The 26,735-nt window shown below is 41.8% G+C and overlaps 3 protein-coding genes across 3 annotated transcripts; all 3 read right to left on the bottom strand.

The window, feature by feature from the left end:
* Window positions 1–1,648: 1,648 nt before the first annotated feature.
* On the bottom strand, window positions 1,649–5,100 carry dr1 (down-regulator of transcription 1). Its single transcript, XM_035785552.2, has 3 exons — window positions 4,318–5,100; window positions 3,848–4,011; window positions 1,649–3,525 (listed from the first exon to the last, which is right to left on the bottom strand). The coding sequence occupies exons 1-3, from the start codon at window positions 4,535–4,537 to the stop codon at window positions 3,379–3,381; spliced, it is 531 nt and encodes a 176-aa protein (XP_035641445.1). The 5' UTR covers window positions 4,538–5,100; the 3' UTR covers window positions 1,649–3,378.
* A 175-nt stretch (window positions 5,101–5,275) lies between these two features.
* zgc:109982 (uncharacterized protein LOC553564 homolog) lies at window positions 5,276–9,584 on the bottom strand. Its single transcript, XM_035785542.2, has 6 exons — window positions 9,241–9,584; window positions 8,796–8,957; window positions 7,956–8,135; window positions 7,211–7,304; window positions 6,298–6,481; window positions 5,276–5,983 (listed from the first exon to the last, which is right to left on the bottom strand). The coding sequence occupies exons 1-6, from the start codon at window positions 9,335–9,337 to the stop codon at window positions 5,744–5,746; spliced, it is 957 nt and encodes a 318-aa protein (XP_035641435.1). The 5' UTR covers window positions 9,338–9,584; the 3' UTR covers window positions 5,276–5,743.
* Window positions 9,585–13,820: 4,236 nt separating this feature from the next.
* scinla (scinderin like a) lies at window positions 13,821–26,192 on the bottom strand. Its single transcript, XM_035785529.2, has 16 exons — window positions 26,033–26,192; window positions 22,150–22,334; window positions 21,609–21,763; window positions 20,354–20,515; window positions 19,195–19,344; window positions 18,597–18,686; window positions 18,248–18,469; window positions 17,773–17,988; window positions 17,037–17,170; window positions 16,799–16,889; window positions 16,383–16,553; window positions 15,784–15,961; window positions 15,339–15,454; window positions 15,176–15,253; window positions 14,804–14,864; window positions 13,821–14,523 (listed from the first exon to the last, which is right to left on the bottom strand). The coding sequence occupies exons 2-16, from the start codon at window positions 22,328–22,330 to the stop codon at window positions 14,363–14,365; spliced, it is 2,166 nt and encodes a 721-aa protein (XP_035641422.1). The 5' UTR covers window positions 22,331–22,334; window positions 26,033–26,192; the 3' UTR covers window positions 13,821–14,362.
* Window positions 26,193–26,735: the final 543 nt, after the last annotated feature.

Genomic DNA, 26,735 nt, shown 5'->3' with positions numbered 1-26,735 from the left:
GAGTCGTGGTCAGCTTTGCCCAAAAGAGGGCGGGGGAGGGCCTTTTATTTGTATTTATTATGGATCCCCATTCAGAAGCTACTCTTCCTGGGGTCCAGCAAAATTAAGGCAGTTTATACCATTTTAAAAACATTACATTAAATTCTGACTGTCTGCCCTCAGGCCCCTACTCCACCACTACCACATATATACAGTACAAAATCCATGTGTACGTCTGTGTATAGTGTGTATGCTATCGTGTGTGTGTGTGTATGCGGTTATGTTTGTGTTGCTTCACAGTCCCTGCTGTTCCATAAGGTGTTTTTTTTATCTGTTTTTTAAATCCAATTTGACTGCTTTTATGAGTTACTTGATGTGGAGTAGAGTTTCATGTAGTCATGGCTCTATTTAGTACTGTGTGCCTTCCATACTCTGTTCTGGACTTGTGGACTGTGAAGATACCTCTTGTGGCATGTCTTGTGGGGAATGCATGGTTGTCCGAGCTGTGCACTAGTAGTTCAAACAGACAGCTCAGTGCATTCAACATGTCAATACCTCTCATAAATACAAGCAGTGATGAAGTCAATCTCTCCTCCACTTTGAGCCAGGAGAGATTGACATGCATTTTATTAATATTAGCTCTCTGTGTACATCCAAGGGCCAGCCATGCTGCCCTGTTCTGAACCAAAGTCCTTTTTTGTGGCACCTGACCACACGACTGAACAGTAGTCCAGGTGTGACAAAACTAGGGCCTGTCGGATCTGCCTTGTTGACAGTGCTGTCAAGAAGGTAGAGCAGCGCCTTATCATAGACATACTGTACAACTCCCCATCTTAGCTGTTCTCTCAATATGTTTTGACCATGACACTTTACAATCCATGGTAGCTACAAGCAGTTTAGTCACCTCAACTTGCTCAATTTCCACATCATTTTAATTAGAAGATTTAGTTGAGGTTTAGGGTTTAGTGAGTGCTTTGTTCCAAATACTATGCTTTTAGTTTAGAAAATATTCAGGGCTATCTTATTCCTTGCCACCCACTCTGAAACCAGCTGCATCTCTTTGTTGCAGTTATTTCAGTCGCTGATGTGTATGGTGTTGAGTCATCCGCATACATAGAAACTCTGGCTTTGCTCAGTCAGTGACATGTTGTTAGTAAAAATTGAAAAAAGAAAACCCTCTGTGTTCTGTTAGACAAGTAACCCTTGATCCACATTATAGCAGGGGGTGGAAAGCCATAACACATGTTTTTCCAGCAGTAGACTATGATCAATAATTTCAAAATCTGCACTGAAGTCTAACAAGACTTGTCCGACTCCTCTTCAATGGCTGTACGAAGTTGCTGGATATTGGTGGAAACTGAAACATGCTGTCATACACATCGATCCAGAGCTTCCCAAACATGATCAATGGGTGACATGCCTGGTGAGTATGCAGGCCATGTCACTGTCGGTCATTGTAATGACTTTACATTAGTTGTCTTATTTAGAATAATTTACCATCAAAACATAATGGCATTTTATGACTTGTTGGTCCTAGTCAAATTAAAAACTAAATAAATTCTGCTTTTGTCCATGATGTATAAAACTGAGGCTAACATACACGGTACAAAAACACCGAAAAATGAGGAAAGAACTATAAATAACTCCAGAAAACATGAGGAACAATAGGTCACTATAAAAGATGTTAACTTTATTGCTTAAAGAATACAACTTTATAAAAGGCATGTGAAATGGGTAACACAATGACAGGTTACCAATCTTTATAGAATTCACCACACATTCATAATGCAACTTTATCATACTGCACCACAGAAAAACAAATGTGCACCCCATTCCCGAAATAGTGCACTACTATTGACAAGAGTCAAAGTAGTGCAGCATAAAAGGTAATAGGGTACCATTTGGGATGCACAATATAAAAAGCCAAGAAGAAATCAAAGCATTTTTTCAAGGTGAACATTATCAGTCATTGAGAACAGTAACTTGAGTGCACACTGTACCCACGTCTCTTTATACTACACATGGAACATACACTTTAGGCTCATATACTTGGGTTGTTAAGCTCTCCTGTGGTTGTGACCCAAATTGCACCCTATTCCCTATGTAGCGCTCTACTTTTGACCAGGGCCAATTGTTTTCTTGTCAAAGGTATTGCACAATATAGGGAATAGGGTGCCATTTAGGACACAACCTATATCTTTGGTTATATGAGTCAGTCAAAAAAGATTCTGAAAGGAGTAGCTAAACAGTTAGCAATACTGTAGGTGAACATCCTAAAAAAAATAATCAACCTACTTACACCATGTACAATGCCTTCAGAAAGTATTCAGACCCCTTGACTTTCACATTTTGTTACATTACAGCTTTATTCTAAAATAGATTAATTCAAATGTTTTTCCTCAGCAACCTAAACACAATACCCCATAATGACAAAGCGAAAACAGGATTTTAGAAAATAAATAAACAGAAATACCTTATTTTCACACGTATTCAGACCCTTTGCTATGAGACTCAATTGAGCTCAGGTGCAAAGTTTTTGCTTTGTCATTATGGGGCATTGTGTGTAGATTGATGGGGGAAAATGATTTAATCATTTTTAGAATAAGACTACTGTAACAAAATGTGGGAAAAGTCAAGGGGTCTGAATAGTTTCCGAAGGCACTGTATGACCGAGCTAAAATAAAACAAAAAGCATTTGAATCCTATTTTACAAATCAAAACATATTCACAACCCGTCTAAGTGTTTCAGAAAAATGTTGGGTGTATCCCAAATGATTGATCAGAGCCAGTTTATATGGGAGGTGGTGCTATTGGGGACATATCAGTCATGTTAAACAAAGAGGGGGGTAAGGAACATGTTCTGTAAAAATTATTTCCCAAAAAGGACATGCCAGTAGGAGGAATAAGCACCGCCCACCTTTGGTAAGACAAGTGAGGAGCTGTTCTCCTGCTTGTTAATTTAAGTGGAGGAAAGCTTAAATGTATCTTTAGCCAAATGTGTTTTCAGGTACTGCTGTCAAAAAAGAAAAAATGTCTACCTAGTATGTGACAATAAAAACATATATATAATAAAACTCCCCATATCTAGGTAGCTTGAAACTGTCCATAATATGAACTCCTGATACTGGACTGGTGGGGTTATGTGCATTATGTCCGAACACAGCTCAGATCACTGCCAATTAGAGTGTTCGGAGAGAGAAAGAGAGGGCTGCTTGCCGACACTGTCCAAAGACGAGGGATATGACCTGGTTCGTATTCAGCAGGCACGAAACGGATGAAAACAGCCAGAAACAGGTGGCAGCCTACTATCTGTAGTTATCCAATAAGAGATTCTTGTTTTTACTATCTGTTCCAAATGTTTTGCATGTTGCAGCCCAGACCCAGGGATCAGCTTCATAATCACATGTCATCCTCATCATCCTCATCCTGGGATGAGCCAGCCTGCTGTCCAGCACTGGCAGATGCTGCAGCCAACTGGGCCTGCTGGGCAGCTTGCTGCATCTGGAGCCACTCCTGCTGGGCCAGCTCGGCCTGCTGCTGCCGTGCCTGGAACACAGTAAATACAGTCAGTCCACCAATAAATTAGACATGGTCAGAGATAGAGATGCAAACAGCAAAGCAGGGGAGCCACTCAACCTAGAATATCTACAAAATGTTACCAAAACAAATATACATTATTTGAGCCTTTGTCATACTGCAGAAATATCAGTTTGTGCACTGCAGTTATCCATTCCTGGTGAAGGTGATCTATAAAAGTGCAGAGATGTGGCAAGAAATAGTCTGAATCAAACAGGTTATCCGTCTTGATCCTTAACACACTCTTGTAATGATCAGTCTGGTTAACCAGGTTATGACTCTTGATCCTTACCTTAGCAAATAGTTCCTGCTGTTGTCTGAGGAGCTCTTCCTCTGGGATGCCCAGGTTTTCCAGGCGAGAGTTGGCCTTCCTCCTTTTAAGTGCTACTGTTTTACACTCCTGCAGGACATCCTTCACCTCTGTGATGTACGACGCAAAACCCAGGCTTTCAAGTGCTGTGGAGAAGAGGATATGGTTAGGGGAAAGGGGAAAAGAGTATGGAAACAATGTTGGGGAAAAGGAAACAGCGTATTCAACAGTCTCATCACTTGATTATTGTTGGAATTTCTAGTGCATAACTAGCTTGGTTCCAGATTGATTTACTATAGCTAACCTGGTTTACAGATAAGTGGCCAGGCAAGCGCATATCTGCATAAACTAAAAAATACATGGCAGGCAGGAAGGGGGTTAACACCTATACATTACAAGTGAATATATTTTCAAACCTGTTGATACAGAATAAAAAATACAAAGATACTAACCATTAATTACATGTTCAGGTGATATGGTCTTCTTTTCAGATTTGTTACATATTTCATTCGCCTCTGATGAGATTAGATGTATGAACTCTGTGCAGCAGTTCACAACAAGCTCTCTTGCATCATTGGCAACCCGTACGTTGGGCAGAGTTTCCTTGATCATTTTGTTGATGGCTGCCCTGGGAATGGTGAGGTCGTCATCGTTTCCCGACGAAGAAGCCATCGTATTCCAGAAAACTCGTTTCTCAAGTTAATAAAAAACAAACTGGGGGAAAGCTTGATTTGATGGTAGGCTTCCGCAGAGGGCTAACTAGCTAACGTTACGTGTTGAAAATGTCGTGGGCTAGACGCTAACGTTGGCTAGTTGGGTTTAAAAGTTAAAGCTATGCAAACTAGCTACACAAAAGCCTATTGACACAGCATATCCTAATGTTACTGTAGAGACGTGGAATGTAACGAATAGGTCTAAGTAAAACACGATGGTGAGGACAAGTTAAAATGAAAACCAGCTAGCGAGTTAGCAAGCTATATGGTCCATCTGTCGCAACGCGTTAACCTAGCTAACATTAGCTAGTTTAGTTACCTGCAGCGGCTTTTGAAAACATGGCTAGCAAGCGTTTCGTTGGGATAATTTCGTAACGCAGTGTTGATCCCCAAAACACTGTTTCAACCAAAATCATGGATACACTGGAACGAGAACTACGGTTCCTTTATCGACCGAACGAAATACTTTAATTCATTTATTCTGTTAAATTCAGTTCACCGGCAGTTCGGCACTGAAATCTCTGCGGAAACGATCCACGCAAATAAAACCCCTTTCCGGTATATTATTTTTCTACGGTGCCCTGTGAAATCGACCAAATAAAAATGGTCGCCACCTACTGTGTTGAAGGCACAATAATACCATAATAAAATGTATAGCAGGCCTACATATGGTTATAATACTTAAGTGTGCAAGCTTATTTCCCAATTGACCTTTACCATGTTTAAAAAAAAATCACATGTAACCCTATTCCTGTCTTGTGCTTGTTCAGGACAAACAAAAAGGTGATCTAATAATGCATAGGTAGTGGTTAATATGGGATTATCCTTTAATACAATTGGGACTTTGAATGCAGTGTAATATTCTATAAACTGTGAATCATGGATTAGTGGCCCAATAGACAATATTGTTACATAATTGGATCTCCACACATCTTATCAGTGGTGATGGATCCTTTTATTGTAGGCCCTGTCAATACAAAAGTCCATTGAGATTCCCCAGTGAAACATTTTGCACAAATTGAAAGGTAACTACTCCATCAACTTTTGAATCCGTACATTTTCAACACCAACACTCAGAAGATAAAACCTTGGAATTTTATGTTGGTTTATGATTTATAATTTTTTAAACGTGAATTCATTAGAAAATTGCCTTTTGGGACACATCCTAAGAATTGCCCTTGTCCTTATCTATAGCGAAGCTCTTGCGGGTCCTCCAGCGTAGCAGCTTGAGGAAGTTGAGGCTGGCACTGAAGACCTTGTCGTGCTCAAACACCATCTTGTAGAAGGTGTCGATGGGAAGATCTCCGCTTGGATCAGCATACTTCAGGGTGGTCATGGGGGTGTACAAGGTGTTGGTCTGGTGCCGGAATGGAGGGTTGTCCATGGTGATGATCTTGTGTGTGTGCTAAGGGAGGAAGACACGGAGAAGGAAGGGCCATTGAAAATGAGATGAAGAATTCAGAATAACCTGAAATAAATACAAAATAACTTTCCAGAACATGGTTTTCTGGAGATGCACTGTTGAGGGCCCTTGGACAAGTCAAGTGAGTCAAGCTAGGGAGAGACATTTAAGCACCGAAATTTGAACACATGCACCAAACAAACTAACCCTGTGATTTAGAATTAGACTTTACTTAGTCTCTAAGTATAATACTTTATAAGATGTTATATGTATAAGCCTTTATAATGTGTCAATTTGAGCCCAATAGGCTAATATACCTCTGCTATGTCCTCAGGTGTCTGTCCAAGGCTTTCATAGATCTGCTTGAAGTTCTTCATATAGATGTTGGTAAACATATCTGCTGTCACTTTGTCAGCTTTGGAGAGGTCTGTCTTCATGGCCTCTTCATAGACCTTTTGCTCAAACTCCGTCACCACAGGGCCTGGCTCAATCAAACTTATACTGCCACAGCAATGGCAGCAACACACACACACACACGCACACATATACATACAATTACTACTTCAAATGAATGTTCAGTTAGCCTAGTAAACTCAATTCTATTCTGTCACCAAAACCCTTTTGTATTTTCTGTATCTAATACCACAGGAAAATCTATAATAAATCCCAAGATTGTGTCTGTACGCTGTTGCTTCTTCTAAATAATCTCTATAATATTTGTTGGGTGTGGTTGTTATTGCCATTTTACCCAAATGTAGCATGTTTTTTGTCACTCGTGGCATGAAACACTGGTAGGATATTGCACTGTATAAGTGCAGATGTTGGTGATATGGATGAGTGGGCTACAGGTGTTGGTGACATGGACGAGTGGGCTACAGGTGTTGGTGACATGGACAAGTGGGCTACAGGTGTTGGTGACATGGACAAGTGGGCTACAGGTGTTGGTGACATGGACAAGTGGGCTACAGGTGTTGGTTAGCATGCATTATTTCCCCCTGAGGGGAAGGCAGCTCCACGATGCATCCTCTCACTCCCTGCTCTAATCTCTGCCCCCTGATAATTTAACTCTCACAAACAGAGCAGTGTGAATGTACCCTCCACACACACCAGATGCAGTATGTTGTAGGGAAGCTCTGGTCCAAGGCGTTAGTTATTGCTAATGCTGAGCATTCCTTAGCAAACCACACTAACGCCCTGGACCAGAACTAGTGGTACGGTAGGACTACTTACTTCAGATTAAACCTCATGGCTTGGACGGCCATGCTTTCACAGAAACCCTCCACAGCAAACTTGGATGCTGCGTAGATATCGTTGAATAATATACCTGTGAAAAAGGAGAATGCCACCAAATAATTTATACAGACCGGATGTGTCAATTGTAAAATGTAAATTTATGAAGTTCAGATCGTGATGGAGTCTTTCCATTTCTAAGCCTAGTGTTCTTCAACGGTTAATATTGAACCAGTAGCAGTGTGGGAATTATGGGGGCCGGGGGGGCTCTGCCCCCCAAATGAGACATGATCTCCCCTAAATGCAACAAAAGTTGCAAACATTGCTGGGGATCTCTTTGAACTATTCTCCTATGTGTTTAAAATGCAATTTTGTACTGATACAGTGGTAAATATTAAAATAAAAGCGCATTCGAAATTAAACAAACAACCTGCCATGGTATAATCCAGTGACAGCTGGTTCAGGTTATTTCAATCGTATGAATCTATTTTCTCTGGCTGTCTGTCTTCCTCTCTTTCGGTCTTGAGTATACCCTAGCAAATTTGCAACATTGTATCGACTGGATTCAGCCTGCTAGCAAAATGGCAACATTGTTTTTAACTCGACTTCGCAGTTTCCCGTGTCGATGAGCTCGGGACAGACATGGCTGTACATACAAATGTGTAGCCTACTCACAAATACACTTGCTAGTCTGTAAGAAAACCTCATGAAAAGCCATTGTGTGAAAAGAAGCAACATCTCTTACCCTGTATGCCCATGACACTGCTGATCACAACAATATGGCCACTCTTCCTCTTCTTCATGTCTGGTAGGATCTCTTTGAGGAGTCTCACTAGACCAAAGAAGTTGGTATCCATGACAGCCTTCATCTCCTCCATAGACTGACACTCTATGGGGCCTACCAGACCCATCCCAGCATTGCTGACTGAGAGGGGAAAATATAGGTTTATTCAGTTATGTGAAAACGTTCTGATCGTTGCGTTAGCATAATCTCCACCCGGCACAGCCAGAAGAGGACTGGCCACCCCACATAGCCTGGTTCCTCTCTAGGTTTCTTCCTAGGTTTTGGCCTTTCTAGGGAGTTTTTCCTAGCCACCGTGCTTCTACGCCTGCATTGCTTGCTGTTTGGGGTTTTAGGCTGGGTTTCTGTACAACACTTTGAGATATAAAGGTTAAAAAAAAAATATCAGCTGATGTACAAAGGGCTATATAAATACATTTGATTTGATTTTTTTTATTTGATTTGTTTGCAAATACAAGTAGAATCAGCAGAGCTGAAACGATGCCCTATTCTACATGACAGACAATTATATCTGTTTTCTATGATACATTTCTGCCTGAATGTTCTGTAACGTTACATCCTACTGAACCGGCCACTGGAATTGGGATGTGTGGGAAAAGTCAGTGCAGGCCATTTTAATTTGACTGTACAACCAACTAGCCTTACAAAATAATTACAGTCAAATGCTTTACTGGGTTTGTAATGCAAATGCGATCAGGGAAGACAGTGTCCATACATATAAATGTGAGGTCATTAGCCTACATGTAATACCAGATAAGGGTGTAGGCATGCATCCGTACTTACTGAGTATGTCTAGCTTGCCATCCGGTAGGCTGGCCACACAGGCCTTGATGGAGTCTTCATTGCATACATCCAGTTGTTTAATCACCAGGGTCCTGCCCAGAGTCCTGCCTGCTGCCTCCACGAGTGCCTCTGCCTTACCCAGGTTCCTCATTGTGGCATACACTGGAGAACACAACACAGGTGTATCTTAGTCTCTTGGAAGCAGACAAGTTTGTCTATGAATATTGTGTAGCTGTATAGTCTGGGGATTAGGAGTTTCTGACCATACTTTTGGGGATTTTGGAGGTAAAGGAACCATCCTGACAATTTCACTGCTTTCCATAATAATTTTAATAGATAGCTGAGATTTCATCCATTGACAGAGGTGGAATAAACATCACATTTTGGTTACCATAACATTAAATATCCAAATTCTGTTCAACCCAAAGAGTACCCATTAACTTACCAATGAACCTCTTCTTTTCATCCTTGGCTATGCGTACAGCCAGGGCCAGGCCGATGCCTGAGGAGCAACCTGTGATGAGGACAATCTTCTGGTTCATCGCTGCTGTTAGTATCACAGAAACTCCTTTGTCTTTAAGAACCTAAATTGAGAAAAATTCCTGGACAAGGCTAATAAAGTGATTTGAACAGTACAAAAATAAATTGGTCTCCAGTATCAGGTAATGAGGGACAGCAGGAGGGAATGAAAGCGAGGAGGGAATGAAAGCAATGGGGGAGCGAAAGTGAGGGAAGATTGAAAGAGAGGGGGGAATGAGAGAGAAAGACGGAATAAGAGTGAGCATGAGGAGATGAAAGAGAGGGAGTAAAGGTGATTTGCTTTCGGCTCAGTAATCCACTGTAGTCAGACTCAGCAGAAACAGCCTTATACAGGAGCATGATTAGCATCCATTAGCATGCCACACGCATAGCCTACACCTATACACACACACACACACACACACACACACACACACACACACACACACACACACACACACACACACACACACACACACACAATCAAATATATTGTATAAAGCCCTTTTTACATCAGCATTTGTCACAGGAAACCTAGCCTAAAACCCCAAACAGCAAGCAATGCAGATGTAAAAGCATGGGGGCTAGCAAAAAAACACCCTGGAAAAGCAGAAACCTAGAGGGGAACCAGGCTCTGAGAGGTGGCCAGGTATCTTCTGGCTGTGCCAGGTGGGGATTATAAGACTACATGGCCATTAAGGCCAGATCTTTCTTCAAGATGTTCAAACATTCATAGATGACCAGCAGGGTCAAATAATAATCACAGTGGTTATAGAGGGGGCAACAGGTCAGCACCTCAGGAGTAAATCTCAGTTGGCTTTTCATAACCCAGAATTCAGAGGTCGAGACAGCAGGTGCGGTAGAGATAGACAGAGAGAAATGATTCCACAACTAATCAAATTTTGGTAAACTCAATTATCTATTGGGTGAACATATGTTTCCCATGCCAAGAAAGCCCTTTGAATGTAATTGAATTGAAATAGAGAGAGAGAGAGAGAGAAGAGAGAGAGAAAGAGAGAGAGAGAGAGAGAGAGAGAGAGAGAGAGAGAGAGAGAGAGAGACAGCAAACCAGTGACTCAGCCCTTTTAAAAAGGTCAGAGGCAGATAATCCCGGTGGAGAGAGGGGAGCTGGCCACGCAGAGACAGCAAGTGTGATTTGCCACTCCAGTGCCTTGTCGTTCACCACTGATGCAGACCTTTGGAAAATATACATTTTAAAAGTCTAACAAGTCCATGTGATATAGCTATACCATCACAATAAATCCATTATATATTTTAGACAGGTCAAAAGAAACATGATATGAAGAAACTGTAGTCTATTTCAGAAGAACAGAATAGCATATTCTGAGTTGTCCTTATGCCATATGGCTGTGGGCTACACTAGTTCATTTAGCAGACAAGATTTGCTTAGAATTCCATAGCATTATTTTATCACTTTAGTTGTGATACGAACACTGGGTTACATGTTTTAATGTTTAATACATTCTAAGGCTGCATGATGAGACTCTAATGATGATTTGAAAAACGCTTCATGAAAGACATGGGCTCTGCTTTGTTTTTTGCTCAGGTTGCACACACTTCATCAGTCTCTCATTCACAATTTGACAAGCACTTGATAATGCCTCGAATTTCACAGCAGCATTCCCTTTGTGTGGACGTAACGGCCCCTAAAATGTTTTATGTCTTTTGTGTCTAGTGGCCGTTGTGCCCTTGGGCTGAAATAGTCATTATAATATATTTTTCCCAGCTGCCTGCTCCAAAGTACTTCTTACTCACATGGCTCTCTCAGATAGCTCAATTCTCATTGGCCAATGCCAGTCACACGATCAAGTCTTTCTCACAGGCTACAAGTGAAGGCAGACACATTCTGGACGCAACTGCACGCGTCCGAGGTGCATATTGAAGATATTGGAAGAACTGCCAACTTCTACTTTTTGTCAGACAACAAGATGAGTAGTCCAAAGGTAAAAACAGCAAAAGCACTAGACTATGTAAATCTACTATCCCCCCATAGTACAAAAGTTGACCTATTCTATTGTGTGTGAGAAATAAATATTCCTAACATAGTCTGAGACAGTTGTGGGTTGCGATAGCACACACACACACACACACACACACACACACACACACACACACACACACACACACACACACACACACACACACACACACACACACACACAAAGAGAAGTACGCCTGGCCCCGTCTGAGGGCTTAACTAATGTTATAAGACTTTTATATGAGATTGATTAGTGGGGTGGCTGTGGGCTAGCAGGGATAGTGGTAAAAGAAGTAGGGTGTGTGGGCTAACTTAGCCTGGCTGACGAGACTCATGTGGTACACAGTGAGGGAGAGTAGAGGAAGATTTTGGTGTGTGTTTGGTGTCAGTCAGACTAGGGTAAATAAACACTGTGCCATGGGTAAATTGTCTACCACCCAGCACATAGCCTACACCTATACACACACACACAATCAATCAAATATATTGTATAAAGCCCTTTTTACATCAGCATTTGTCACAAGAAACCCAGCCTAAAACCCCAAACAGCAAGCAATGCAGATGTAAAAGCATGGGGGCTAGCAAATAAACACTCTGGAAAAGCACAAACCTAGAGGGGAACCAGGCTCTGAGAGGTGGCCAGGCATCTTCTGGCTGTGCCAGGTGGGGATTATAAGACTACATGGCCATTAAGGCCAGATCTTTCTTCAAGATGTTCAAACATTCATATATGACCAACAGGGTCAAATAATAATCACAGTGGTTATAGAGGGTGCAACAGGTCAGCACCTCAGGAGTAAATCTCAGTTGGCTTTTCATAACCCAGAATTCAGAGGTCGAGACAGCAGGTGCGGTAGAGATAGACAGAGAGAAATGATTCCAAAACAAATCCGATTTTGGTAAACTCAATTATCTATTGGGTGAACATATGTTTCCCATGCCAAGAAAGCCCTTTGAATGTAATTGAATTGAGAGAGAGAGAGAGAGAGAGAGAGAGAGAGAGAGAGAGAGAGAGAGAGAGAGAGAGAGAGAGAGAGACAGCAAACCATTGACTCAGCCCTATTAATAAGGTCAGAGGCAGATAATCCCGGTGGAGAGAGGGGAGCTGGCCACGCAGAGACAGCAAGTGTGATTTGCCACTCTAGTGCCTTGTCGCTCACCACTGATTCAGACCTTTGGAAAATATTTAAAAAGTCTAATAAGTCCATGTGATATTGCTACACCAACACACTAAATCCGTTATATATTTTAGACAGGTCCAAAGAAAAATGAAAAAAATGTCTATTACAGAAGAACAGAGTAGTATACTCTGAGTTGTCCTTATGTTAGGCCCTGACCTGGCTATGCCATATAGCTGTGGGCTACACCTAGACAAGATTTGCTTAGAATTCTATGGCATTATTTTATAGTGTGAAGAATACAATTGAACGTAGCTGAATAATATAGAAAGGATATTTTCTCTAAACAATTTTAGGGAGTGTGCGCACAGCTATTCTGTGTTGAGTGGTTAACAAAGAAGCTTGTCCTCGTATTATGTTTAATTTAGAGTTATTTATGACACTTTAGTTGTGATACAAACGTTGGGCTACATGTTTTAATGTTTAATACATTCTAAGGCTGCATGATGAGACTAATGATGATTTGAAAAAGGCATGCAGTCTTCTTTGTTTTTTGCTCAGGTTGCACACACTTCATCAGTCTCTCATTCACTATTTGACAAGCAATTGATCATGCCTCGAATTTCACAGAGGCATCCCCCTTGTGTGGCCGTAATGGCCCCTAAAAAAATGTATGCATTTTGCGGCTAGTGGCCGTTGTGCTCTTGGGCTGAATATAGTCATTATAAATTAATTTTTCCCGGCTGCCTGTTCCAAAGCACCTCTTACTCACATGGCTCCCTCAGTTAGCTCAATTCTCATTATCCAATGCCGGTCGCATGATCGAGTCTTAAATATAGTAGTTTACCACCCAGCACATACACATAGCCGACACCTATACACACACAGAATCATTCAAATGTATTGTATGAAGCACCTTTTTACATCAGCATTCGTCACAAGAAACCCAACCTAAAACCCCAAACAGCAAGCAATGCAGATGTAATAGCACGGTTGCTAGAAAGAAAGGTTTCAAGAAAGACAGGAAGCTGGGAAGAAAACTAGAGAGTAACCAGGCTCTGAGATGTCCAGTCCTCTGCTGGCTGTGTACTGCCAAATTCTCTAAAATGACATTGGTTGCGGCTCATGGTAGAGAAGTAAACATTACATTCTCTGGCAACAGCTCTGGTGGACATTCCTGCAGTCAGCATGCCAATTGCACACTCCCTCAAAATCTTGAGACATCTGTGGCATTGTGTTGTGTGACAAAATTGCACATTTTAGTGGCCTTTTATTGTCCCCAGCACAAGGTGCACCTGTGTAATGATCATGCAGTTTAAATCAGCTTCTTGATATGCCACAGCTGTTCAGTGTACATAATGCAAGACATAATAAAAAAAAACAACCCCCTTTCAAAAAGCAGGATGTTTTAATACAACAATCATCAAATCCCATAAAACCTGGTTGTTGGTTGTTTCTCTTCAGAAGTACATTTTTATCGGATTCAGAGTAAAATTACGACAGTATACAAGCATGAAATAGACTTGGCATTTTCTTGTATTAAACTATCATTCATGTGTTTGAGCATTGGCACTTGCCATACAGTTATACATGATAATAACAAAATAAAGTACATTTTCTGAGATATTCATCCAAGCATAGCATGAGTGCCAGTCTGTTTGTGCTATCATTCCAACTTCTTGTCACTCACTTTCATGTCAAACATTTGGCTTGACAATACCAGCAATGGAGTATGCAAGAACACAAACAGATCTGAGACCAGGCTAATCCAATATAATGGACCAGACCAGTTTCATTGGGTTTATGGGTCCAACTGCTTGCACATGTCTTTCAGATGTCTTGGCCTTGTGTTTTCAGGAGTAGAGGATAATGCAGGAGAAGAAGCCATGCGAGGGGAGGGAGCAGGAGGAAGTGGTTGAGCACAGTAAAGTTTAAAAGCGGGCGCGGATACGCTCCAGAGGGTCGGTTTCCCACAACTTGGGGTCCCAGGCCTGGAACCAGCCGGTGAAGGTTGGCGGTTCCATTCCCTGCTTGATCGTAGTGATGGCAATGCCCCGGCGACCAGAAGGGTCCGAATCCACATAGTCTTTGGCTAAAAGACAAGAAGAAAGCTCTACATTAAGCTCCATAGATCAGTTTCACAAACTCGGTCTCGGCCTAGCACTACACAGCTGATTCAAATGATCAACTCATCATCAAGCTTTGATTCTTTGAATCTGCTGTGTAGTGCTAGGGAAAAAACTAAATGGGGGGGCCCAGGACAGAGTTTATGAAACCCTGCTATAGATTGACATTTTTTGTTAGTGACTACACTGAGGTAGTGATAGCGTGTATGCATCAACAATGGCCAATAGATTATTTATCAATCGTACCAATTTTCGCTGATCCGGTCCTCTCCACCTCATTGGCTTCGTTGCCGATCCAGAGGAAGATCTGTAAAAGTAATATAACAATTTTAAATGACTAGAATTGCCATTCCCATTCAAATCAATGCTCCTTGATGGGTGGAGCCATATTGGGTGTACCCATGCCAGGAAGTATTTCATTCCATTTCTATGGCTTCAACCCTGCACCCTCAGGGATCATGGGATAGAGAAACAATAAAAGCAGAATGTGGAGAGGGATTGGAGGATTGGACCACTTCCTTTAAAAACTATCATGGCAGGACTTCAGTTGTATCAGAGCCACTGGGATCATGTGGATTATACTGTATAATGGTCTTCAACATCAGGCCAAGACCTTACCTGATCCCAAGTGTCTAGAAGCATGACGTCATCAGTTGCCAAGTCTGACTGGTTGAAATCTCCAGGCACCTCCTCAGCCTGAGAGAGAGAGAGATGAATACAGAGTATCCTTCACAAGAAAATATTTCATCCCTACACTAAGAGAAATCCACCCTCTACTCACTATGAGCCTGCCAGTCTTGTTAGAGCAGCCAAACAGGCGTGGTGGCTTAACCATCTTCTGCAGGCTCCTAGAGGTCTGGTACTCCTTCTTCCCTCCCAGAGCAGACCAGAACCCAGCTGGGGAAGGATGCAGAACAATACAATATGGTACATCAGAAACACTCATCATACCAGTATGGAAAACTAGTTCAATTCAATGCAAATGAAGGAAAATCTGAAAAATTAACTATAAAGCAGCCGGCAATGACATTTGCCTAAAAAACAAAAAGTAGCTTTAGAAAAACACAAGAATAAATTGGAGTAATTTTGTAATGACTGTTCATATGTATTATTTGCTAATAAAAGTGCTACAATAAACTTATTTAAAAGAGGAAGTAAATGAATCCTATCATCACTAAAATATGTTATGTTATGCCTGTGATTAGGTGTAAGACTAAAACACCCACCTGGCTCCTTGCCCTCTGACACCTCAGTGGCACTTCCTCCTCCCAGGAAAGAGGTGACATATTGGGCTGCAGCCAGCTCCTCCTCAGTGGCCCCCACTCCCCTCCACAGGAACACAGTGTTAGAGGACTTCAGCACAAACACATCGTTGGTGTTCAGGAATGCAGCAGAGGGCTCCACCTGGATAGGAGAATGGGAGCGAGGGAGTGATAGTGAGAGAAAGAGAAGTGGTGAGGTACTCCTATCCTATAATCCTCCTCAGTTACTTTATTAACTGTCCGAATATACATTTTTCCTTTCTCATATTCCTTATGTAACTTCATAACTTCTGCCCTAATTTAAAGTAATCAGGATCATTAAAAATATCAGTGGTTAGTACTGTGGTTTGTGTATGTTGTGTGATCACCTAAACCTACATAGGCCTTCAGTGTGTGTGTGTGTGTGTGTGTGTGTGTGTGTGTGTGTGTGTGTGTGTGTGTGTGTGTGTGTGTGTGTGTGTGTGTGTGTGTGTGTGTGTGTGTGTGTGTGTGTGTGTGTATATATATATGCATGCAACCAATACATTTAGATTTGATTTGTATATGTTGTATGACTGACTGACCTCTACAGCCCGTGTGGCCCTGGTGGAGCTCTGGCGGATGTGGAAGAGGCGTGTGGAGCCCACCCTGCTCTGGCCCCCCTTACGGGACGTCCCCCCCAGGTGGATCACCATGGGCTTCCCCTTGAACAGACTCATCAGGTGGGCCGGCTCCTGGCCCTGAGTCACACGCACCTGGAGGAGAGAGTAGGAGAGGAGACACTTCAGCACATCCGTCAAACCACAGATTAGGATCGACACACACACACAAGAGGCTGGAACCTGCACAGGGTCAGCCACAGAGCAGTGCCTCTGGAGCCTTCACAAGTTCAACCATTTAAGTCAAGACAATGATATATAGAGAACCCCTTTTTATGACATATGTGATGTGATTAAATAAGATATATCTGTTATGAATAGTGTCTGAATTAGTATTTCACCTGGACAGGAGACCCTCCCATGGAGTCATCCAGCCTGACTGTCAGGAAGGCGGAGGCAGCCAGCTCATCCTGAGTACACTTCAGCCCCTGCCTGCAATCATCAATCAATCAATCTTACAGGGATATGAATAGGGACAAACACAGAGAACGGATGTGTTCCTGCCTCCTGCAGAGCTAGGCCTATAGCTTAAGCATGATTATGTCTCCCTCTTGTGGTGATATGGTGAACAATACTCACCAGGTGTAGATGATGTGCTGCTCCCTCCCTCCTAGGCGGTAGCTGTACAGTACCAGGTAGCAGTCACCTCCATAGAACTGGCCATAGCTGGAGGGGTCCACTGGCACCTGGTCACCATCCTCCACACGCCACACCTGAGGAGGAGATCCATCTCCTTTACATTACGACATACACTGAGTGTACAAAATATGAATAAAACATTCCTAATATTGAGTTGCACCCCAACTTTTGCCCTCAGAACTGCCGCATGGACTCTACAAGGTATCGAAAGCGTTCCACAGGGATGCTGGCCCATGCGGACTCCAATGCTTCCCACAGTTGTGTCAATGATGTCCTTTGGGTGTTGTACCATTCTTGACAAGGGCGCAACTTTGGTTTTAGAAGTGGGGAGACAAGTTACATCCCCGCTCCACATCCCACCAGCAGAAATAGCCTGGCAGCTGGCAGAGAGAGGTGGCATGACACCAGAAATGAAACCTAATGTGTTCATAATGTTTTGTACACTCACTGTACTTCTCCCAGTGTGTCATGTTCTACATTAAACACACCAGAAGTAGTAGAGTTACATCAGTATTTCAAAAACTTCTCCTCCAGTACCTATGCAAAATATACATTTCAATTGAAAGCATTCAGTTGTACAACTGACTCTGTATCCCTTTTCCCCAGCCAGTGCCACTTGTTTTAATAGTCCTGAGTTAGATCATTGTATGTCATCACTACTATCTTCCAGCCGTACCTGAACCTTCCCGGATCCGTCATCCACCATGCCGTGCTGGGCTGCCATGGTCTTGTTGGTGTGCAGGCCAGAGGAGTCAAAGGGGACCTGCATCACCCTGGCGATACGCCCCAAGCTGTAGGCCTGGCCTGGGCCCGTGGTCTGGTCCTTATCCTTCCAGTTACAGAAGAACTGCTTGAACAGGGTGGTCTCTCCTCCGCCTGGCAACACCTGGACCTGTAGAATAAAATAGAGTAGACTTCAAAGGACTTTATCAATCCACAGATCTGAGAGGATGTTGATGGGATGTGGAGTGGTGGCTGTCATGGAATGCCATTCCCTTTATGTATGGAAAATGCCGGACCAGGGGGATTAACATGTGTTCTTCCGGAGTTGGCGGTGTTACCACTTGAGACTAACTTCCCAAACATGGGTACAAGTTCAGAATATTCAAGGCAGCAGTAGTGACGGGGGAAGAGGTTTGATGTAACGTTACCTGGGTGTGTCTGGGGTACTTCTTCTCCTTGATAAACTGCTCCGCAGCCTTCATGGCAGCATTGCGTTCAGCTGTGTTGGCACTAGGTCCTTTCCAGATGAAGATCTTGCTGTCCACTCCATTGTCCAGAATGTAACACTCACTGGGGGAAAGCATTTCTTGTTTGAAGGGGCTGGTCTGGGCCACCACTGATGCCTTCATGGAGCCTGCCGCATCAGAGATCTACAATACATCTTTATTCATCAATATTATACAGCGACAACGGAAATTGATACTTTTGCTGTCACAGTGCACAGCGCCATGCCATAACACGTCAGACTGGGAGCATCACAAGGCTGCAAATCTTTACCATGTAGAGAGCTCCCTTCTTCTGGTTGGATCTATCAACAGACTCGTCATCAGGGCTTCCTGCAGGGATGTTGGGTTTGGGCCCTAGAGCCTAAAAATAAACACAATCACAACAATGCTTCATGTCGTGAATAATGGGATATAAGTCAAAGACAAGTTAATCAGCTCTGCCGAAGAAGTGCCAGTGCACTCCTCTAAAAAGGTTCCAGCATTGCATAAAATACCCTGTACATAGTTTGTGACCACCATGCAACTCCTTGCCCTTTAAATGCATTGAATGAGATAAGATCGTACCACAATGTCTTAGCGTGCCCAGAGCACATAATAATGGCAGATGCCTGTAACCACCCCCCTCATATTCTCTGACCCTTCCAATGTAACAGGGTCAGGAAGTGGTGGTGGTGGCTATCCTCCCTCCGCGATTATCGGTGTGTGTGTGTGTGTGTGTGTGTGTGTGTGTGTGTGTGTGTGTGTGTGTGTGTGTGTGTGTGTGTGTGTGTGTGTGTGTGTGTGTGTGTGTGTGTGTGTGTGTGTGTGTGTGTGTGTGTGTGTGTGTGTGTGTGTGTGTGTGTGTGTGTGTGCGTGAGAGAGTGACTCACGTCGATGACAGCCTGTGGCTCTCCTCCCTCCTCAATCATCAGCAGAGTGGCACGGCCATTCCTCTCGTTGTCACGGACATCGATGGCCACCTGGGAAGCCTTCAGACGCTCAAAGCTGTTGCACTCGCTGCCACACCACTGGAAGATGTCCTGAGAATAGAAACAAAAGCTGTCTGATTGGCCTAAGGGAAGATACTCTTGCCTCTATGCACAGGGGAGAGTGGGGTAAGTTGAGCCAAATGGGTATGTTAAGCCACCCTTGTTTATAGGAAACCATACACAGAATGTATCATTTGATTAAATATTTAGGAAGAGGTCATCATTTCATGGAGTCTGTGAAGGAAGAAACCACATGGAAAAAGTGGTAAGCAAGTCAGACCCCAAAAACATTTTTTTTTCATGATGCTTGTATCTAAACCAAAGTAGATACTTTTAAGAATGTTCTATACACCAGTTGGGGTAAGCTACAATAAGCTACAATATGAGGTCCTAAACCTAGCATGAATGTGCATCCTTGTAGCTGCGTGGGCTAATTTAGTCTAAATGTTTGCCATGGGGTAAGTTGAGCCAATGGTTGAGCCAATGGCAAGTTACCCTGTCCCCGGGGCTCAACTTACCCTGTCCCCGGGGCTCAACTTACCCTGTCCCCGGGGCTCAACTTACCCTGTCCCCGGGGCTCAACTTACCCCACACCCTGGGTAAGCCATGCCAGGAGACCACTTCTTTTGGACATGCAATGTTTTCAAAACAGTAATGTTTACATGAATTCTGATTATTCCTAGGGATACAGACTATCCTAAAATATATGTAGATATCTTTGTTAGACAGAATACTATATTTCCCTTGAAGGCGTGATGCTGAATGTACAAAATGGCTCAACTTATCCCACTCTCCCCTACTTATTCATGCTCATGCTTGATCCACAAACTAACAACTGGAGTATTTTACAGCCCTCTCCTTCTTTGGAGAGGGCTGTAAAATCACCCTCATTACACATATGCAAACATTGTGCATGTGGGATCATTGTGTTTCTGCCCATCTGCCTATGTGACAATCCCCTTATGAAGCATTGGCCACGTTCAACACGTGAGTCTGGTTGAGGAGACTTAGTAACATATCATAATTTAGCTTAGTCTCCGATAGGCTATCCCAGCCTCACCTTTCCTAGGTCGATGATGAAACAGTCTCCTCTGTTGAAGCTGGACCAAGACATGTCTACCTCCGTGGCCCTGATGGCCCTGCGGCCCTTGATGTGCAGCAGACGCTTGACGTTCATGTCGTTGGTCACCACGTGCTGGAAGCCAGAGGCCACCCCACCTTGCTGAAGGACAGAGAATGGAAATAGTGTATCAGGTTAACGAAGCTAACAATAATACATTGCTTATAAGAAGTTTATATATATTTATGTTACACACTGCATGTTAAACTCCAACGTCATTGACAGCAACTTTGTTCAGAATTGTAAGTAAACATTTACTTCCATAGCTTCCTCTACTTGCCAATCCAGAAGCTAATGTAAAATCTTGCCAGACATGCAGCCATTTGGCTTTCTGGAATTAGACCCATATGTGTCCTCCCTTAGCCTGTCCATCATTTGAAACTCTCCATGGCAACCCCCTATGGAAAACTTTATCCACTGCAGATGCTAAAACTTACACATTACTATAAATAGCACAGTTACTTTTTTAGCAAATCCCTCTTTTGTGCATGTACAGCTTCAAATATGTGCAACATGTGTCATGACTCATTAGTATTTCAATACTTTGATGGGTGTGTTGTTGTTGTTCTCACTAGAGTATTGATTAATACACATTTTACCATCCTTTAACTGGACGCTGGTAATCAATAGCTGTGAAATTGAGTCTCATTAGTCAACAAGTTCAAATGGGACTCCACTCTACCAATACTTAACCTAATAATGAGAAACCCACGCACAATCTTTTCGATAATTACCCTTCTCTTCAAATTCATTGGGGTTCAATGTCACTGACATACTTAGAGAAGTATAGTAGTGGGATGTATAACAACAGAGTAAGCATCTACGTGCTGGAAAGGGAAACCAAAGCGATACTGGGGTTGTCATGCGAGACACAGCGAGACCTTCAGTAATTTTTAAAAGGATGTGCAGTACTGCATTTATTAAGGATCCCAATTAGCTGCTGCCTTGGGTGCAGCTACTCTTTCTGGGGTCCAAACACATTAAGGCACTTACATCACACATAAAACTAAATACAAAACAATACAGAATTTAACATAATTACACCACCACATATCTACTAGCTAGCGTGTGTGGGTATCTAGCGTGTGTGGGTATCTTTATTTAACCAAGAAACACTTGAGGTTTTTCTATGGCGATCTGATCTAAGCTAATATGCCCAACTGTCTCTCTGAGATGTTATTCTGAAATATCTAACCTTGTACTTGATGCCAGACTTGAAGTAACCCAGGAAGGTGAGAGACTCGTTGTTCTGCACCTCTCTGAACTGGACCGGGCCTCCGCCCAGGAAATCATCCAGCTGAGTGGTAAAGATGGCTGCCGCACCTTTCTCATCCTGAGAACTCTCACTTCCTGTGGTATCAGCCAATAGAGACGTGGGGAGTTGAGGAAGAAGACCAATGGGAAAGTCCATATGAACATACAGAATGGTGTAGGGTGAAGTTTCCCCTAGATGCAGTTCTTGGGTCAGTTTAGCATTTGTTCTACTAATGGTTTAGGTTAGGATTGCTGATCCTAGATCTGTACATAGGGGTAAGTTCTTCCCGGAGCATACACAACAATACAAGGGAGGAACCTTTCAGTTCATTATCAAATAGATATGACAAGTGAACAGGCATGTATCTTTTTATAACCCTTTATAACCCATTTCCTGCACATATAGGATAATGGTTTAAGGCTCAGTCTGAGTGGCCATGGTGATAAGCTATATCAGTCGGGTAACCAGCGCTCTCTCTCACCCAGCCACATGTGGATGTAGTATGAGGGGGCAGCAGTGGTGTAGAGAAGAACGTAGCAGTCTCCGGTGAAGAAGTTTCCGTGGAGCTGTTTAAGAACCGGCTTCAGATCCATCTTCTCCACGCGCCACACCTGAAGACCAGGCTCCTTCCCTGCAGTCTGAAATTCCTTATGGAACACCATGGTTCTGGAGAGGAGGAGAAATAAAGTAACAATTCATACTTGAGCTTGCCGTAGTTAGGACTTCAACAATGTTATGTAATAGTAACCAACCCCTATCTTGATCCACTACTCTACAAGCCATCTATTTCCATCTTGATCTAATTCTCTGTTTGGTGAGTGCTATACAAGGTGACTGTTGTTACCACTGACAAACACAAAAAACCCTCAGTGATGTCAAAGATATGATGGAAACGTGTGGCTCTTTATCATCTGTTATGGAGGCCTTTAAATCAAATCAAAGTTTATTGGTCGCGTACACAGATTTGCAAATGTTATTGCAGGTACAGAAAAATGCTTATGCTTCTAGCTCCAACAGTGTAGTAATATTTAGCAGTATAATAACAATACACACAATCAAAAATTGCACAAAATATCAGAATGAGCAATGTCAGAGTCCGTCCATAGAGCGTCTGTAGTGTGAAAGGTTAATCTATGGCGCTAAAAATTGTCACCCATTCTCCCGCTCCAGCGCTCGATGTTGCCGCTCTACTAACAACCGGTCCTGGCAACCCACATTACGCACACCTGGCAACCGTCTTTATTTAGCCCTCAGTATTCAGGCAGTATTGGTTTTGTTTTCATGTCTAGTACGCTTCTCTTGTTTTTTATATCTTCAGGTTCTTTGTTATTAAACTCACCAACTGCACTTGCTTCCTGACTCTCTGCGTCTACGTTACAATAATGGAAGTTGCACCTTGATTCCTAAGTCATAAGCTACCAGTCCAAAGTTTTAGAACACCAAGTAATTCAAGGGTTTTTCTATATTTTTTACTATTTTCTACATTGTATAAAAATAGTGAAGCCATCAAAACAATGAAATAACACATATGGATTGTGTAGTAACCAAAAAAGTATTAAACAAATCAAAATATAATTTATATTTGAGATTCTTCAAATAGCCACCCTTTGCCTTGATGACAGTTTTGCACACTCTTGGCATTCTCTCAACCATCTTCACCTGGAATGCCTTTCCAACAGTCTTGAAGGAGTTTCCACATATGCTGAGCACTTGTTGGCTGCTTTTCCTTCACTCTGCGGTTCGACTCATCCCAAACCATCTCAATTTGGTTGAGGTGAGGGATTGTGGATGCCAGGTCATCTGATGCAGCACTCCATCACTCTCCTTTGTCAAATAGCCCTTATCAAGCCTGGAGGTGTGTTGGGTCATTGTCCTGTTGAAAAACAAATGATAGTCCCACTAAGAGCAAACCAGATGGGATGGCGTATCGCTGCAGAAGGCTGTGGTAGCCATGCTGGTTAAGTGTGCCTTTAATTCTAATTCAATCACAGACTGTGTCACCAGCAAAGCACCCCCACACCATAACACCTCCTCCATGCTTAATGTTGGAAAATACACATGTGGAGATCATCTGTTCACTCACACCGCGTCTCACAAAGACAAGAACCAGAAATCTCCAATTTGGATTCCAGACCAAAGGACACATTTCCACCGGTCTAATGTCCATTGCTCGTGTTTCTTGGCCCAAGTAAGTCTCTTCCTCTTGTTGTCCTTTAGTAGTGGATCCCTTACAGCAATTCAACCATGAAGGCCTGATTCACAGTCTCCTTTGAACAGTTGATGGTGAGATTTGTCTGTTACTTGAACTATGTGAAGCATTTATTTGGGCTGCAATTTCTGAGGCTGGTAACGCTAATGAACTTACCCTCTGCAGCAAAGGTAACTCTGGGTCTTCCATTCCTGTGGCGGTCCTCATGGGAGCCAGTTTCATCATAGCGCTTGATGGTTTTTGCGACTGCACTTGAAGAAACTTTCAAAGTTCTTGAAATTTTCCAGATTGACAGACCTTCGTATGTCTTAAAGTAATGATAAATTACAGTCTATCTTTGCTTATTTCAGCTCTTCTTGCCATGATATGGACTTGGTCTTTTACCTATATAAAAGGCTATCTTCTGTATATCCCCCCTACCTTGTCACAACACAACTGATTGGCTCAAACGCATTAAGGAAAGAGTTTCCACAAATTAACTTTTAAGAAGGCACACCTGTTAATTTAAATGCATTCCAGGAAGCTCATGAAGCTGGTTGAGAGAAAGCTTTGCATGCTCTTGGCAATCATCAAGGCAAAGGGTGGCTATTTGAAGAATCTTAAATATAAAATATATTTTGATTTGTCTAACACTTTTTTGGTCACTACATGATTCCATATGTGTTATTTCATAGTTTTGATGTCTTCACTATTATTCTACAAAGTAGAAAATAGTAAAAATAATGAAAAACCCTTGAATGAGTAGGTGTTCTAAAACTGTATATTGGCCTTTCTCTTGCATTTCAAAGAAGGAACAAATAAATAAATAAAACAAGTTTTTTTATTTATATTATTTTTAACCAGATCTATGTGTTATATTCTCCTACATTAATTTCACATTTCAAAGAACTTCAAAGTATTTCAAGAATATGCATATTCTTGCTTCAGGTCCTGAGCTACAGGCAGTTAGATTTGGGTATGTCATTTTAGGCTAAATTGTGGAAAAAGGGGTCTGATCCTTAAGAGGTTTTAATACACAACACAAGCAGGAATGACATAATATCAATATAATTTTTCCTGCAGCCATGTTTTGATTGAAGCTTCTTGTGAGATTGGATAAGAAGATACATTTCTCATTTGCCCATTTGTGACCCATTTGTTCCTCTAACCAATTATCCTCTAGTATTCCCCTAGCAGCTTGTTTCCTATGTGGTGCTACTGGATGAGTTCTGGGTTAATTCTGGTAGAGGATGACTCAACACAAAACCACCTCAGAACACAGATGACAAAATCTATAGGATTCATGACCCTCAAAAACAGTAAAGTTCCTACTTTTACAAAAAATGTTATGTAAGACTGAAACAAACATGATAAGAATAGATTATATATTGAATTCATTAATTAAATTCATATGAAATATCAGTCATTAGAATATTAAATTCACAATCTCATTGTGCAAAAAAGCATCAACATGCAGAGAGACAGAGATGGACTTATTTTTTTCAATGTTCAAATCCTAACTTTACATATTCTCGAGTCAACATGTTGACACAGCAACTCAATTAAGCAATCAAATGGAGAACTGTAGCCTACAAGTATTTTTATCTATTGAATTCCGGTGCAAGATATGACATGACTCACAGTACAAGGACTGTTTCTGAGTAGGTTTCTTTCCTCTTGGATTCATGTGATTCTAGCCAGCCGACACCCATTATAATTTAAAGGCACAGTGGCAGTAAATTCCCAAAATGATGAATGAAATAGAAGCGTATTGAAGTTCTATTTATTTTTTTACTTACATTTTCGAACAGTTATTTTTCACTACACTTGGCCACTCTACACATTTTGAGTGAAATCTATTTAAAATAGCGAAAGACATCTAGTCTAGGCTACCTGATATGAGTTTAGAGGGCAACTGCGATATGATAAAGAATAGATCTACCGGCAGCAACATTTTACTTCAATACTTAAGATTCTGATAATAAACAACTTTATAGTTTAGTTCGTCTCTAAAGAAGCTACATAAATTACTAGGTTTCTTATTTTCTATGAACATAGGCTTTTTCTTTCAGATCAATTTATGTATTTATTTTACAAATCTATGTGTATCCTTATTGTATGAGAACAAGTTGATGTATAGTTATAAAATGTTGTATTATATATATACTTTTTTTACCTGTTAGTAGAAAACTCTCGAAGATGAACTCAGCAGAAAAGTCAGATTTGGATGTTGTGTAGTATTCCAGATTCTGAAAAGATTGAACGTGAGAGAGGATATTATATAGCTGGAGGTCAGCGCTCCGGAAAGAAGAGGCGTCTCCGGACGCGCCCCAACCCACCTGCAAGTAACAACACGTCGTAAACATACCACTACAGTTCTACATTGAGTAAGGTACCAGTCATTGGCAGCAGTGTCGGTTCCAGCGTGTATGGCTCCCTGGGCGAACCCCCACTTTAGCGCCCCCCCCCAACAGCAACAAAAAACACCATTCTGCACTGTTATTTTTATTCAGACATTTGGAACAACGTAAAGAAATAATAATAACATTTAAAACTATATAAATATTTTTTTTTTTTAAAGACTCATAAATATCAAAAAGTAACAAAGACAAATAGAAACAAATTGTAGTATATAAATACAAATAAAAAAGAGAATCAAATTACCCTATTGCTAACAAAAAAAACACAAATAAAACTAAATTGCACAAATCCTGTATCACACAAATAGAATAACACACTTATAAAGAAGATAATCTGATTATTACACTATTGCACTTCAAAACACAAACTAAATTGCACAACTAATTGCATTAGTACTGTACAAAGTTAGAGGTGCGCTATTTGATAGATTCCCCCGCTCGCCCTACCTCGGGCTTCCA

This window comes from Oncorhynchus keta, chromosome 1 (genome assembly GCF_023373465.1).
Source record: "Oncorhynchus keta strain PuntledgeMale-10-30-2019 chromosome 1, Oket_V2, whole genome shotgun sequence".
NCBI lineage: Eukaryota > Metazoa > Chordata > Actinopteri > Salmoniformes > Salmonidae > Oncorhynchus > Oncorhynchus keta.
The sequence above is the reverse complement of the archived record's forward strand: the minus strand, read 5'-3'. Positions and strand labels throughout refer to the sequence as shown.

Excerpts from the sequence above, each read along its gene's own strand:
- zgc:109982 (XM_035785542.2), bottom strand. The coding sequence starts at position 9,337 with ATGAACCAGAAGATTGTCCTCATCACAGGTTGCTCCTCAGGCATCGGC. Across the intron at positions 8,136-8,795 it reads TGGCAAGCTAGACATACTCA|TCAGCAATGCTGGGATGGGT; the intron begins GTAAGTACGGAT and ends TTCCCCTCTCAG. Across the intron at positions 6,482-7,210 it reads GCCATGAGGTTTAATCTGAA|TATAAGTTTGATTGAGCCAG; the intron begins GTAAGTAGTCCT and ends TTGCTGTGGCAG.
- scinla (XM_035785529.2), bottom strand. The coding sequence starts at position 22,330 with ATGGTGTTCCATAAGGAATTTCAGACTGCAGGGAAGGAGCCTGGTCTT. Across the intron at positions 18,687-19,194 it reads AGCCACAGGCTGTCATCGAC|GCTCTAGGGCCCAAACCCAA; the intron begins GTGAGTCACTCT and ends GTTTATTTTTAG. Across the intron at positions 15,962-16,382 it reads GGGCCACACGGGCTGTAGAG|GTGGAGCCCTCTGCTGCATT; the intron begins GTCAGTCAGTCA and ends TCTCCTATCCAG.
- dr1 (XM_035785552.2), bottom strand. The coding sequence starts at position 4,537 with ATGGCTTCTTCGTCGGGAAACGATGACGACCTCACCATTCCCAGGGCA. Across the intron at positions 4,012-4,317 it reads ACCTGAACATGTAATTAATG|CACTTGAAAGCCTGGGTTTT; the intron begins GTTAGTATCTTT and ends TCTTCTCCACAG. Across the intron at positions 3,526-3,847 it reads AGCAGGAACTATTTGCTAAG|GCACGGCAGCAGCAGGCCGA; the intron begins GTAAGGATCAAG and ends ACTGTGTTCCAG.